General features: G+C 40.3%; 1 protein-coding gene across 2 annotated transcripts in view; it reads right to left on the reverse strand.

Moving 5' to 3' along the window:
• Positions 1–374: 374 nt before the first annotated feature.
• stox2a (storkhead box 2a) overlaps positions 375–15,385 on the reverse strand; it is a 40,176-nt gene continuing 25,165 nt past the window's right edge. For both annotated transcript variants that reach the window (XM_041786336.1, XM_041786337.1), the window contains exons 3-4: positions 9,913–12,463; positions 375–1,210 (exon numbers count right to left, since the gene is read on the reverse strand). In XM_041786336.1, the coding sequence (XP_041642270.1) occupies positions 1,009–1,210; positions 9,913–12,463 (2,753 nt within the window). In that variant the 3' untranslated portion in view covers positions 375–1,008. The remainder of the gene's footprint in view (positions 1,211–9,912; positions 12,464–15,385) is intronic.

Consider the following 15,385-nt stretch of genomic DNA (forward strand, 5'->3'; position numbering starts at 1 on the left):
AGCATAACAAGAAAAAGGCTTTTAAATTTTCGAATTTGTACTATTGGTGTGAACTGTAAAAGTCCACGTGATATGACTGACAGTTATAGTAAAGTTATATATGGATCTTTTGGTCTGAGTGTTTTGTAAAATTTATTTTTTAACAAAAAACAATTTTTTTCTTCAAAACTTTTAGGCTAACCTGAAGAGAAAATTCCACAGAAAGTTCTCCATAAAATGTCTGTACACTCTATCAACTTAGAAATATCATGTAAATGTGAATAACACATCAAGTATTAAATAAACCGTGTGGTGATATTTGTATCTGTGATGTTCTTTAAGGTGAATGTGAGAGTTGTGGGAAGCTCAATCTGTCCAAACACCATTTTTGGTCACATAGCATCTTTAATACCACCATTATAATAATTAGGATATCAAAAGTATCGAGTATACATACATCATTTGCATTGCGGTACACAAATCTGAGCTGATTTATGTTTTTATATCTTTCATTCGTTGTTCTCAGGATCAACTTTTATTGTCTCGACATTGTGCTGATACATTGAATCGTCCTGAAGAACTTGACGCTATTTCAGGAAGGAGAACATTTAATTGGACATGTATTGTTAAGTAATATAAAAAGTTTTTGATATTTCCAAATGTAACTTGAATCCTATAGTCTACTACTTTCCAATACCAATAGTCAAGAATCTTGATATAAGCCAAACTAGAGTCCATGTCACCAAAATCAAAGTACTTCAGGTAGGTTCATTCACCTACAGTGGTCTTGATATTCTGTAGTTTTTCTTCTCTTTTTTGCAGTAAAGTTCTTGAAGCTGTGGGAACAGTCTCTTGAAGCCATGCCTGTTTTTGTAACAGTCCCAGTAAATGGATTCTCAGGAGTCTGAAGATATGTGAGTGTGTGTTTATGTTAATGTGTGTGAGTGTATTGGTCAAGGAAAGCGAGGGTCTAAAATGGTGAAACCCCTCGCTCCCTCTCTCCTCCACCACCGTCAGGGTCTCAGTCCGTCAGACGCTGGTGATGGAGGCCAGGCAGTTCGATGACTTCTGGATTTTCTCAGGCTGCGTGGCGGGGGGTTCTGGGATGGCGCGAAAGCTGAATGGCAGTCCGATACCACTGGTGCCGATGTGGCCGGGGCTCAGCGCTGGATTCTGCCGTCTATTGCTTTCCACTATGCTGGAAGTGTTGGATGCAAGGCTTTCACGTGTCCTGCACAAGAGATGAAAGAAAAGTGGTTTTAGAAAGACTAAAGAAAAACTCACATAAGTGTGATAGACTAGCAGTGAACTGGCATTCCTCCTAAAGGCCAGCAGGGGGCGACTCTATTTGGTACAATAGGAAACTTAATTTTATAAAATAGGGTGGCTAAAATATAAATACAGGATATATCCTCATAAAGACTTGTGTAGCACAGTTATGGGATTGATGCTGCAAGAAAAAACTCTTGATGGATTCTCCTCTCTATTTAACCCTCTATATCACTGCATCATGACTCCTCACAGTGGGACTAATGATACGAATGAGGGTAATGTAAACAGAAATGAAGTAGCTAAAGAAGAAGCTGACAAGCATTATCTCTGCTGAACAAGCAGCAAACTACATGGTTAAAAACGAAGCCAATACAGAGGTTTAAAAAAAAAATGCAGTTCCTCGAGTATCCACTCGAAGCTGGCTGAAGTAGCACTGGAAGTCACACACCCCACTTTAAAAAAGCCAAAGAACCAAACATTTTTACATCCTGTTCAAAGAATGGTGTAGGTTGGAATGGTCTGGACCTTTAAGGGCACACATTAAATGAGGGTGATTTTTATCAGTTGTTTTATAATTCATCCGTTTTGGTTTTGAGAAGGATAGAAGGCATGCTTAAGTAGGCCCATGGCTGATATGACTGCAAATCAGCATGTTTCAGCTGTTTGTCGAGAGGCTTAAGGCTCGCCTCAGTTTCACCGCTTTGTCTGTTTTAGGGTTGATCTAAAGTTAATATGAGACAGCGTTTTCAATATGGCGGCTTCAAAGCCCCAAGCAGTAACCAAACAGTTGTCGTCACTCAGGCTTCATTTATTAGGATAAAAAGAGGCATTACATCCTTTGTACCATGGAGCATTCAGATGTATAATAAGCTCTGATACCTGGGCATTAATTAAACACTTTAAAAAAAGGTAAAATTAACCTACTACATTGCTCACATGCAGCCCATCATGCAGTGTGTCCTGAATTACATCCTTCTGAACTAAATACTAAACATTCTGGAGGCATAAGTGCAGAAAGTGTGCTCACACTGAGAAGTGTTCTCAAATGCAATATACTAATGGAAATGCAAAAAAATTCAAGAATTAAGTGAAGAATGATAGACACTTTGCATCCGCAATGAATGCCATATTAGTGATGTCGCAAATATTGTACTGTTTGCAAGTTAGTATCTGCCAGCTAGCTACATCATTAACAATGGGGGGGACATTTCAATCACTAAAATGGCATTTAAGGTAAAATGAGTTCATTTTCTTTGAGAAAATAATGCTACCACAATAAACAAGTTATGTGAATCTTACAGTGGGTAATAAATAGCTGTCAAATTTGAATTTGGAAAATAAGTACATCAAGTAAATAGGGGCAGTTAAACTATTGTCACTCCCTGTTAGTGCAAAACAACTTTTTGAGACAATACTAACCCACTGTGATTAAGAGCTCTGTACAGCATGTAAGTGTGCTGTAATACAGTACGCCAACAGAAGAATGCCATTTGTGACTCAGAGCATTTTCTAATATGGCGACTGCCTGAATTTAGCTTCAAAAGCCCCGACCAGCAAGGCAAGTTTATTTGTATAGCACATATCAGCAACAAGGCATCAATACAAAATGACAGAAGGAAAATGAAACACACCAGAAACAAAAAGAGAAAGAGGAAAGAAAGAAAAGAAGGAAAACAAGACGAGAAATCAAATAAAAAAAAGATACAAAATTCAAGCTAAAACAGGATTGAAATGGCCTTCCTCTGGAAATCCCATCACTTCTAGCCAGACATAAAAAACTCTGACCCATTCGGTACCACTTAAATATATTTTTTAGTGTCTCACAACATGATGTTTGTGGGGGATCTCTTGTCTCCTACTGCTACCTGACCCCAAGAAATACTCCATCTTCTGCCACCTGAAAATAGCAATACCCCTCTCTGTGATTTACTCTACACTTCGATTAATTGCCCAGCCTCAATATTTGTTTTAATTGACTTTGTTTTATGTCAGCGTTTGCCACAAATGGGTGATACTCAAGAGGGCCACCCAGGTATATTTACAGCCTCCCAAGTATATTTGAAAACCATTTTTTCCTTTTGCAAGAGAGGCATCCACTTGTACATGAACGCTCTATTAGAGGAGCAATGTTTTATGGTAAAATTTAGCTTCTTATTCATTTTAATTTTTTTGCAGCTGCTGATATCATCCTGCACTCTAGGATAATGGCTGTAAAGAAAGACCTTAAAACAACTGTTAGTGGCATCAGCAACAACCTCCAGAAGGCAGGAGTGAAAGTATCACCATCACCTGTTCACAGAATACTTCATAAACTAAAGTACAGAGGCTACACCAGAAGATGCAAACCATTCATCAGCAAGAAGAACAGGAAGGCCAGGCTGGAATTTGCCAAAAAGTACAGAGACCACTCTCAAAAATTCTGGGACAAAGTTTTACGGACTGACGAGACAAAGATGAATCTTTCCTAAAGTGATGGAAAGACTAAAGTTTTGAGAAAGAAAGGATCTGCTCACGATACCAAACACACAAGCTATCATCTGTGAAACACAGTGGAGGTAATGTCATGGTTTGGGCTTGTTTGGCTTCTTCTGGGATGGGTTCATTATCTTCATTGATGAAGTAACACATGATGGAAGCAGAAAAATGAGCTCAGAAGTCTATAGAAACATTTTGGCTGCAAATTTACAGAAAGATGCAACCAAACTGGTTAGGAGATCCCTCATCATGCAGCAAGATAATGACTCAAAACACACTGCCAAAACAACAAAGGAGTTCATCAGGGGCAGGTGGTGGAAGTTTTTAGACTAGCAGAGTCAATCTCCAGACTTAAACCCTATAAAGCATTTTACCTGCTCAAGAGAAGACTGAAGGGAGTAACCCCCCAAAACAGACAACAACTTAAAGAGGCTGCGGTGAAAGCCTAGAAAAGCCTCACAAAAGAAGAACGTAAAAGTTTGCCAATGTCAGTGGGTCACAGACTTGATGCAGTTACTGCAAGAAAAGGATTTCCAACTAAATATGATGTCTTATTCACTTTAACCTGTTTAAAGTCTATCTGTTCCAGTACTTTTGCTCACCTAAAAATTTGGTTTTCCGTTACAAATAAAGCTATCTCCTAAGTTTTTTATTAGATCCAGATGTAAATACCTGGAAATAAAAGCTGAAATTTTGATCTCTTGTCTCATATTCATCTTTTTGTGTCAAACCCAAATGTTTTTACTAGTCTACAACAAAAATAAAGGAATTGGGCCCACCGTTTCAATCCTTTTGGAGGGGAGTGTATGAGAAAAGAGACGCAGCAATGTGCATTTCTTATTTTTGTAATAATCCATCATATTTTTTTGAGCTTTCTATGCCTTTGTTTGGAGATATGACAGTTGACAGAGCTGGAAATCGGGAAGAGAGAGAGTGACAAGAGTGGCGGCAAAGTAACAGGGTGTCTGATTTGAACCCTGCAGACAAACCACAAGGCCGCTGGTGACCCAACAATGTGTTTTTCTGTCTAAATTCTCATATGTAGCAGCTGGCAACAAAATGAATACCACATTGAATGTTTTAAAAGAGCAGTCAGTGAACCAGTGAATGGAGACTATGGCTACTGTGTTGTTTTTCATACGGTCATTGAAAGGTTTCTTGCATGTAAAATATTATATCTTTAATTTTGCATATAAAGAGTAAATATGCATACTTTCTTGTGAGCCTAAATGTTTAGTTTCCTCAAAAAAAAAAACCCAAAAACAAAAAAACATTCCTTTTCATTTACACATGAAGATCAGGAGGCTCTCGAAAAGCTTAGACATTGGTGGGGTTTTATTCCACCTTTTTCTATGTACCGTATTTTCTGCACTATAAGGCGTACCGCATTATAAGGCGCACCTTCAATGAATGACATATTTTAAAACTTTTTTTAACAACAGCAAGGTATAACATGTAGTGCAACATTTATATCACATAGTGGAGGGGAACTTTTCCTCCATTCAGTAAACACGTAAAAAACATTCTGATGCTGTTACGGTAAATTAAACGTTAGTGCAATCACAATATAGTAACACTCGTAATAGTGCAAAGCAATAACAATAACAATAATAACTCAAATAATAACTCTAAAGCAATAGCATAATAACTCAATGTTGTTCACGTGTTAATGTCCATATTCACAATATGACCAACCTTGTTCAACTGTAAACACACAAAAGAAACACGTAAAGCTCAACCGAAATGAAACGCCGTTTTATATATCCCAGCATGCACCGCGCACTACTTCTTCTACGGGGGAAAATGGAGTCGGCGGCTGCTTACTGTAGTTGCGAGACCTGTTGCGGCTCAATATTGATCCATATATAAGGCGCACCGGATTATAAGGCGCATGGTCAGCTTTTGAAAAAATTGAAGGCTCTTAGGTGCGCCTTATAGTGCGGAAAATACGGTACATTTTCTATTTGTGCATTAAAAAAACAGACAAAAAAAGGTTTAAAAAAACCCAGACATTTTCTGCACTTAGTCAAGAATCTCTAAGTAGCAAAGTTGGTGCATCAATAAAAGGAAAATGCAACCATATTTATTTACTGTATGAACAACGAATCTCCAGATACAGTAAGTAAGCACCAAGCACCTTTACTAGAACTTTTCCAAAAGTACATAGGTTTATAAAAAGCTGTTCACAACTGAATTGCTTCAGATTACGTCCTCCTTTCTTCTGTTCAGGTCTTCACTGGCTGCCAAAATATGGGCTATGGACTGTAATGCAACCACAGACTGTAGAAAACTGGAAAAAGCCTGAGTGATAACATCTCTTTGGTTACTGAAGTGGGCTTTTGAAGTCAATCCACAGCTGTCTCAAACTTTAGATCAATCCAAAAACAGACAAAAAGGTAGAGCTGAGGCAGCTCTTAAGCCTCCTGACAAAAAGCAACATCATGCTGGCCTGTAGTCACTTCAGTCATGCCCTTATTTATGCATAACTCAAATTTTTCTTAAAACCAAGAATTTTTAACTAAATTCCTCACTATGTGCTCAAATAGGCATAAACTGTCATTCTTTTTCTGTCTTTCTTTCAACCATGCTGTAAAAATCATCATTTTAACATGGGTTTTGTATATGACTATCAGTACTTCTACAGTCAGCCTCAAGTGAACACTCAAGGAACTGCAGGTTTTTGCACTTCTGCAATAGTTTAATTTTTCAACACTGGACACTGCCTGTTATATGCCATACAGCATTTAGACTTCTTCTTTTTTATAACCTTGCAGAGCAGATGGGATGGCCAGATTCAATGTCTGTCATCAGACAAGCTCCAGTCTGAAACAATTGTGCCAGGTTTGCAAACGGACCTGACCAATCAGTGACGTTTATGGAGAACGAGGCAGGGTTTAGTTGAACTGGAAGAGGGTAGCAGCAGCTGCCGCCGATGTAGCATGGAGCTCTGATAAAGCTTATCAACAATTTAATTTGAACCGGACCACCTTTATTTTTTTTTTTTAATAAAGTGGAAAGAACAGGGCTGGGAGATTTTCATGACAGAAAAGATGATTTTACTCTTCTCCCCTCCAGCATGACTTGGTAATAGTCACACTGGTCAGTACAATGGCTGCCTCTAGCTGGGTGATTAGCTCAGACGTAGCTAGAGATGTAGAAGAGAAAATATTTTGCACTTTTCCTGGCCTCAAACCATGAGTTTTATCCACCGACAAGCTCTACTGTTCATATACTATGGCACCTATCTTTGAGCTCAGGTTACAACCAGAACTGTGCATGTCTACTTCATTTTGTCATTTGTGATAGAGAGAACATTTGTCAAATCGCTGTCAAAGAATTTTTGGAAAAGTTCTGCCCTTCCCAAACCCTTTGTATGGAAGGTTTCCTGGATGAGCTTGAAATATGAATGTCTAACTGGCATGTCAGGTTAGTTTTTTCGAATGAGTAGCGCTACCTACTGCTCAATCAGTGCATAAACTGACACTTTCTTATGCTGAACTTCGAAAAATGTATAATTCTTTTGGATGGAAACCCCACTGCTGATGAGAAGGACAGGTTTTAGGGATTATTTTCTATTTTCTTGGAATAAGACATCTGCATTTGGATCGATAGCTCATTATCTGAAGTGTGGGTGCAGTCGCAAAGTCACAATGTATAAAGGTAGGAGTTAGACTGGAGTTAGATTGGAGTTGCAAGCAAATAACTACTAGGCAAAAACAAACAAACAAACAAAAATCAGGGTATACAGGCTTCTGCTGCTTCATCGGTCTTCAAGTCTAACAAATTAGTGGAAGTGCAATATTATATTTGCCATTACTTTCTACCAAGCTTAAATGGGTCACCTTGATTCCTTGATGTTAAACAGCTTCACTGAGTTTGTTTTGTGCTTAAGAAGAGCAAAAAGCTTGGCTTGCTGATACAATTGTATGGCTTATGAAAAGATGAAGTTTTACATACCAGATAACATTTAATTACCCTCCAGTCTCTGTTGCATTCTCAAACACTTAACAAATATTATAAACTGTTCTATTACAATTTAAAGTTTAGAAAGCTGTTTTGTTATTTTTAAGCATTGGTAGAACAACGACACAGCACTGAAACAGCTGTGTTTCCCTGTGAATTGCCAAGATGCTTTACATATAATTGAAGGTATCTGCACTTCAACTAAGAGTAAGATAACAGTCACTGATATTAATGGAAAACTAATGCTTAAGGGTAAGTTAACCCTATAGATCCTAAAGTGGGGATCTGGAACCACTGGGATGCTTTCCAAGAATCTTAGAAAAAAATGTAAATGATTTAAAATAATATATTTTACGCATTATTGTAAAAATTTATTCATATTATGAGTTCAACGTAAAATAAAACCGTAGTCAGAGAGATTACAGATCAGAGATTTTGCTGAAATGAAAGTTATTTGTAAAAAATGATCAAAATCTAAATTTGCACAATACTCTCAACCAGATCCAGGGACATTGAGAGTCCCTACTCTCTGGCACTATCATTTTGGCAGCCCGTGGCTGTAAAGTTTGGGAACTGATCAGTTAACCTATCAGCCTTTAAGAGTATCGTGACTGGACCTCTTAAAGAGGCAAAGATGTGGTTGGATAACTCAGTGGTTTACATCATTGACATGGCTACAGGACATTGGAGGTTCAAATCCCAGTCTGGGAACAATCAGTATTCAGTGTGGACCCTTGGGCAAGGTCCTTAACGCCATTAAACAGCAGGGTATCACTCAGATGTAAGTTGCTTTAGATAATGGCATCTGCACAATAACACTGCAAGTAGATTTTCCTCTCTTTGGTGAATCTGACTCTCAGAAATACTACCCGACTTTCTAAAATCAGGAATAAACTCTATTTTTCTGATCAAGTAAAACAATAAGATAATTACAATTTAAAGTTAAAGAGCTCAGTACATTTGATTTGCAAAATATATGGCCAAGGGAGACAGCCAGTGTTAAGTAGGGATACACCACATTAGATTTTTGCTGATAATTAATTTTAGCCCATACCAATATCAATACTGATATTCAAATGTAGATCACGTACAGCTTCAGTCATGAAAACACACTTTAAAGTGTAAAGAATTATGAAAAAAGGAAGACTTCAGCATAGTACATACAGTAGGTCTGTTGGTCCAGCCCGAAACTCCACAAATGTACGTTTGTACGACCAATATTCACAGCTGATAAAGGAATACTTTTATAGCTAAAATATTAGTAGTGAATATCAGCAGATTATTTCATACCTACTGATACTGATATTTAACTTTCGAAGCTAATATCTGGCAATATTGATATCGAGCCAATAATATCGTGCATCCCTAGTGTTAAGGGATGACAATTTTTTGATACTGATTTTTCTAAGTTGGGCATTCAAGAGGCTAATAGACTGTTAGTCACCTAGTGATTATGTCTGCATACTCCATGTACAGAGTCTGTAGTTTCTGAAGCAGGTGATTTGAGTTCAAGCCTGTCCTGTGGCTCCTTTCTCATGTCATTCCCTACTGTCATCTCTCCCTCACCCAAGTTTCTGACTCTATCCACTGTCTAAATTACAGCATAAAAGCTGCCCAATAAATCTTTAAAACAATAAATGAACACAGCAAAACATCAATTTTTACAGCTTATAAAGTCCAGAAAAGAGTATAGCTTTACCTCTAAGGTAGAACCATGATTAGCTTCTCAAAACAGGCAATAGAGTTAAAATGAATTTGTAGATCATTTAGCCACACTTTTTAACCAATTCTTGCACATCACTCTGTACTTCATCTGTGACAGTTAAATGTAAGATTTTTTACAGTAACAAGCAACAGGATGAAAGAAAAAGAGTACAATATGAACAGTCTTTGCATAGTGATTGTTGAGAGCCAGTGATGACATCTAATCACACCCGAACACTGACAACATTGTGAGATGCAGTTGTCACTACAAAAACCATAGGGGATGCATATTCTCCTACCTACTATGTAGTTGCTTTAGAAACTTTAATCTCCGTTTTATAACATAGAGGGCACATAGGTAAATATCTGGTTTGAATGTTATTAACTGGGATATTTTGAGGATACCTCTGCTTGAGTTTATCTCTCATAATGTACCGTTTTCCACTGGTTTAGATGTGGAGCCTAAATTTCCCAACAAGTGTCAGGGTATTATTGCATACAGTTTGATACAGCTCATACCTGGGGGAGTTGAATCCACTGTCCACTGTGACACTGCTGCTGTCCATGCTGTCCAACCGGGCAGAGTGGGCTGACTTCTGGCTGCTGCTGTTCTCCGTCTCCTTGGGGCTGAGTAAGGTCAGATTGGTCTCCAGTTTCCGCTGCAGATCGTGGTCCTTCTCCCGCTCCAGTAGCCACTGCATGGTTCCCTCCCCACCACCACCACTGCCTCCACCATTACCTCCCCCTTCCCCATGGTCTTTGTTGTCTTCTGCCTTGGCCAACTCTTTGTGCGAGTCCTCCTCTGCCTCCTCCTCTTCCTCATCGTCTGATACATTATAATAGTCAAAGGAGGCGGAGGGGACTGTTGGCTCTAAGCAGCCCTGTAAAACTGCGGGTGACGCTGAGGAAGTGGCTGAATTGGAAGGCTGCTGGGGCTCAGGATTGTCAAGGGCCTCTGTTGATTTGGCTTGTGAGGCTTTCCGCAATGTGCCGGACTTGGTGTAGCTGCTGTCCACATAGCCTGTGGACAAGGCATTGTGTGGAGGTTTGAACAAAGTGTCCTTGCTGAAGATCTCTTTCCTCTTGATCGACATACCACCCCCTCCCCCTCCAGGATCTACATTGTGTTGGTGCGGCGTCAAGCGGGCATTTTGCACCGGCTCCGGTGTCTGGCTTGGCGTCAGTCGCACCGAGCCATTCTGTCCCTTTGCTGCCGACAAGTCCTCTTTGTACTCCATCGTGTGAGGAGAGGTGAGGTGAGGCGTTTGGCGGTCAGCCGGAGAGCCCTTTCGGAGTCCCCCTGATGAGGTTAATGTGTCATATTCTGATTTTGCCTGAGGCGAAGGGGCAGTTAGGATTGTTTCATTTGACGTATTGCACTGGAAGTACTCATCTGTTGAGGGCTTAGGAGAAAGTCCCATTAGCTCATTGTACGTTGGCAAGCTGTCTCTGCTTTTGTTCCTCTCCATCGTACTCCGGATCCTTGACTCGTCCAAACTCCCTTTCCCAATATCAGGCACATTAAAATCAGAGTGGAACTTAGCAGCAGAGAACATGATCCTTGAGTAATGGGAGGACTTCTGAGTGGCACGCAGGGTGCCATCATCTGTGTAGTAATGACTACGCTCCTCCAGACTGGGTTCAAAGTCTTCAGGCGCCCCCAGTGACGGGCCTTTGAGGGAGTTGTCCATGGATCTAGAGCGCTCCTTAGCCTGATCTGACCTGTCGTGGCGTGACTTCCTGTCCTGATTGTGACTGTGACTTCTTTGCACTCTTGATTGGCACGTCCCACGTGATGGCTCTGGGAAGGGCATCTCAGTCCTTCTCTTGGCTAGCTCACCAGAAACATCCCATTCAGGGGTAACAGGGCAGTATGATTCAGTAATGTTGGGGTTGCTGTGGACCAGGTATGTCGCGCCTCCACTTCTTCTACGCTCTAAGGTGTACATGGCCTCTCGAGGGGAGCGAACCAATGAGTGGCTAAAGAAGCGGTAATCCCTTTCCATGAACAAAAGGTCCCAGTTTGAACCCTCTGAAGGGTCTCCTCTCGAGGTACGGGGCTTGCTGTGTGAGCGGGACTTACCATGTGGGGCCCTCCTGTGGCCCCTTCCCCTCCTGCTGCGTGCACTGTGCTGAGCCGAAGACCCAGCCTTGTTCTTCTGCGTACGCTCTTCCTCCAACCTCTTCATCACAGCAGTGTGCCTCGCCACATTCTCCACTGTTAGGTCAGGGTTGATTCGGCGGATTATCTCCATCTCCACCTCGCGGGGTATGGGCGTGGTTGGCACCTCTTCATCACGAAGAGGCCACTCCTCTGGGGGGAACTGGGCTGAGAAGGTGGCCAGCTGTCTCATTTTGTCCTTCTTGAAGCTCAGCCTGAAGAGCCTTAGTCCGAACCTTTTGGATTGCTTCTCGCCATTTCCGCCACCACCACTTCCTTCTTTCTTTTTGGTCAGAGTGTCAGTTTTATAAGGGAAAGAAGTAATGCTTTTGCTCTTATCTGCAGATTCTTGAGGCGGCGATTGCTGAGCAGGAGGGGGCGTGGGAAGAGGGGGATGAGGATATGAAGGCGGTTCTCCTCGGTGCTCCCTGGTGGACGTGCTTGGCGGAGGTTCCCCGGTTTTGTGTTCCTTGGGCGGCTTACTTTGATACGAATCTTCCCTGTGCTCCTTCGGGGACTTACTTTGGTGCGCAGAGGTGTGAAGTCTGGACGTTTCCTCGCGGTACGAGTTATATGAGTCATTGTGATTCTTGCGAGGAGGTCTCTCTCTCAGGCAGCCAGGTGTGGATGGAGTGACATTGCCAGTCTTAGGCGAAGTGCATTGCTGAGGTTGCTGCTGCTGCTGTTGTTGTTGCTGTTGCTGCTGTTGTTGTGACTGTTGCGGTTGCCGTTCTGTCAGCCGGTCATCCAGGTGATACCACTTGTTGTTGGTTCTGATGAGGGAAGGAGTGATAAAATAGGTCTGGGGGGTGACGATGAAATAGCCCTCTGGAGTTGGGTAGATCTTTCTCTCTCGCACCAGCATGTTCAGGGTGTGACGCAGAACCTCCGAGCTGGGTGTAGGCACGCCTGCAGGAAACAGATCAGACAAAGGTGAGGTATAGCTTCAACTTTTCATTTTATTAATAACTCTTCAAAAAATTGATGTATTGTACATTTTTTTGATAGCAGTCATGGTATTTGCATGACATTGTCTCAAAAGCAGTAAAACAATTACAATGGGGACAAATTTAAGTTAAGGATGAAATACTAGGGAGGCACAATATTTGATTTTTGGTGATATCAGATATGCCGATATTTTCAAATTAATTTTAGCTGATACAGATATTAATAAAAATAGTTTAGATGTAGTTCAGACCTAAAACACACAATTTAAAGTGTAAGGAATGATGATGAATAAAGAAAAGGACTTCTGCTGCCCTAGGCCTTTTGGTCCAGCCTGAAACTCTTTTTAACTTGGTTAAAAAGTCTGCCAATACCGATATTGTACTGATAATATCATGCATCCCTAGTAGTAAATAAACTTGAGCTTGTATAGAGCCTGGAGTTGGTTAATTAGTAAGTGGATGAGCTCTCAATAAAATCGTTTGGTCGGACGATTGCAGGGAGAGCTAAAGACAGAGTAAGTGGGAGAGTGCTTGTGATGCAAATGAGGCAATGACTAAGTTAAAATGTTCATGTTCATAGTGTATATTTATAGTTTATATCCTTGTGTACTAAGAGAGCAATGTTTAACTGAGTCAAACTCCTTGTATGTGCACATATACCTGGCCAATAGAGCTGATTCTGATTCTGATTCCGCCTGAACCAATATACAGGGCCTATAAAAAGCATCACCACCTTTCCTTTTACTGATATATATCAATCATGGTCAATATAATTTTCTCTTTTGAAAAGAAAGAAAAAAATCTTTAATGTTGAAAAGAAAACAGATTTCTACAAAGTAATGCCAATTAAACAAAAATGTGTAAGGTAAAATAAGCGGATGCATAAATACCGCCCCTCTTTAAAGTCACAAACCTAATTCAGCAGAGGTCCAGCAAATTGATGCTGGAAGTCTCATAATTAGTGAAACAGGGATCTCAAGAAATTGTAGTAACAAAGACACCTGCGTCTGGAAGGTCCAGTCACTGGCTAATCAGTATTCCTGGCTACTATTACACCTTGAAGACAAAAGAACACCCCAAGCAACTCAGAGTAAAGCTTATTGAAAAGTATAAGTCAGGGGATGGATACACATTTTTCCAAGGCATTGAACAGCCCCTGAAGTTCAGTCAAATCCATCAAGAAATGGAAGCAAGTTGACACATCTGCCTAGATCAGACTGTCCTCACAAACTGAGAGACCGTGCAAGAAGGAGACTAGTGAGAGAGGCCACTAAGACACATGTGACTACTCTGAAGGAGTTACAAGCTTTAGCAGCTGAGATGGGAGAGAGTCTGCATACGACAATTGTTGCCCGGGTTCTTAACCACTCAAAGCTTTATGGGAGAGTGGCAAAGAGGAAGCCAAATTGAAAAAAAAAAATCTTAAAATCTTGACTAGAGTACACCAAAAGTCATGTGTAAGACTCCATGGCTAAGTGGAGGAAAGTTCTTTGTTCTGAAGAGACCAAATGGTGCTTTATGGCCATCAGACAAGATGCTATGTTTGGTGGACAACCAACACTACACATCAGAAAAACACACCATTCCTGCAGTGAAACACAGTGGTGGCATCATCATGCTGTGGAGATGCTTCTCTCTCAGCAAACCGCCCTGGAAAGCTTTTAAGGTAAAGAGTAAAGTAGATATGGCAAAATATAGCAAAATCCTGGAGAACAATTTTATTCAGTCTGCAAAAGAACTAGAGCTTGAAAGATTTTTTTTATCCAGCAAGACAATGACATTTTTTTTCTAACTGGCATTTCTTTGTAGAAATCTGTTTTCACTTTGGCACTGAAGAGATATTTTTGTCAGTAATGCCAAATTAAAATGACCATGACGGATTTAAAATCAACAAAATGGCAAAACATCCAAGTGGTGAATACATTTTAGTAAGACAATGTTTTCTGATTGTTTGACAGCAGATGCTCTAGAGAACTTAGAAATAGATCGACAACTCAACAGATAGGTTTTATCATAAGTCCTAAGTCGTCTAATTAAAATGTACACGTTAACATTAATGTCCTTAACAGATAAAGAGCAGAGGAGAGAGACAGCCATGTCTCCTGTCCTGAAGCGTCTCCTGTCCCCTGAAAGTGTTCTTTAATGTCCTGACCAGCAGACGTATTTTTAGTTCACCTAAAAAAATAGACATTACACACTGTCTGGTAGGATTTTATTATGTATACTAAACAGTGAGGTCTGAAACAAGTGGGTTCTGTTGATTATAATGAAAGATAGCAGCAATTATCTAAAGTTCTATTCTATATAATTCTAAGTAAATTAGGGATGTGGGCAGTTAGATGGCTAAACGGTTAAATTTGTATATTACATTAGCGGGCACAAGATTTATAAGTCAGATAAGCTAATTACCTATCAACTTTTATAAACATGGGGCTGAAATCCTGGTCAAACGCTCTCTAAAAATGGAAAAGAAGCCTCCCGCCACTAGTTACCGCTATAGCTTCAGTTAATGGTTTCTGACTTACAGCCAAAGCTTTCCCCCGGCACTTGACCAGATGTAAATATAAGAAGCTTAGCGGTTAGCATGTTATATGAACAGTGCGGTATGGCTGTTTTTTAAACAATAAAATTGAAATAAAGTTGTATGTAGCTTTTTAAGGGTTATACGTGTGAAGTAACTACTCAACCAAAGTGACGAGTAATCACATAAAGCACCATATTATTCTGCAAAGAGGAACGAAGGCTGGTGGAGCTAACTGCTAATGTTAGCTACCTGTGACTCAGCATACCAGGCTCAAATAATGCACAATGGCCCTGGGATGAATTTGACTGTTTTCTAAGCATTTTTTTCTCTTTGAGCTAGTTGGTTAAATGCAATTTAAAT

Source organism: Cheilinus undulatus, linkage group 4, assembly GCF_018320785.1.
Source record: "Cheilinus undulatus linkage group 4, ASM1832078v1, whole genome shotgun sequence".
NCBI lineage: Eukaryota > Metazoa > Chordata > Actinopteri > Labriformes > Labridae > Cheilinus > Cheilinus undulatus.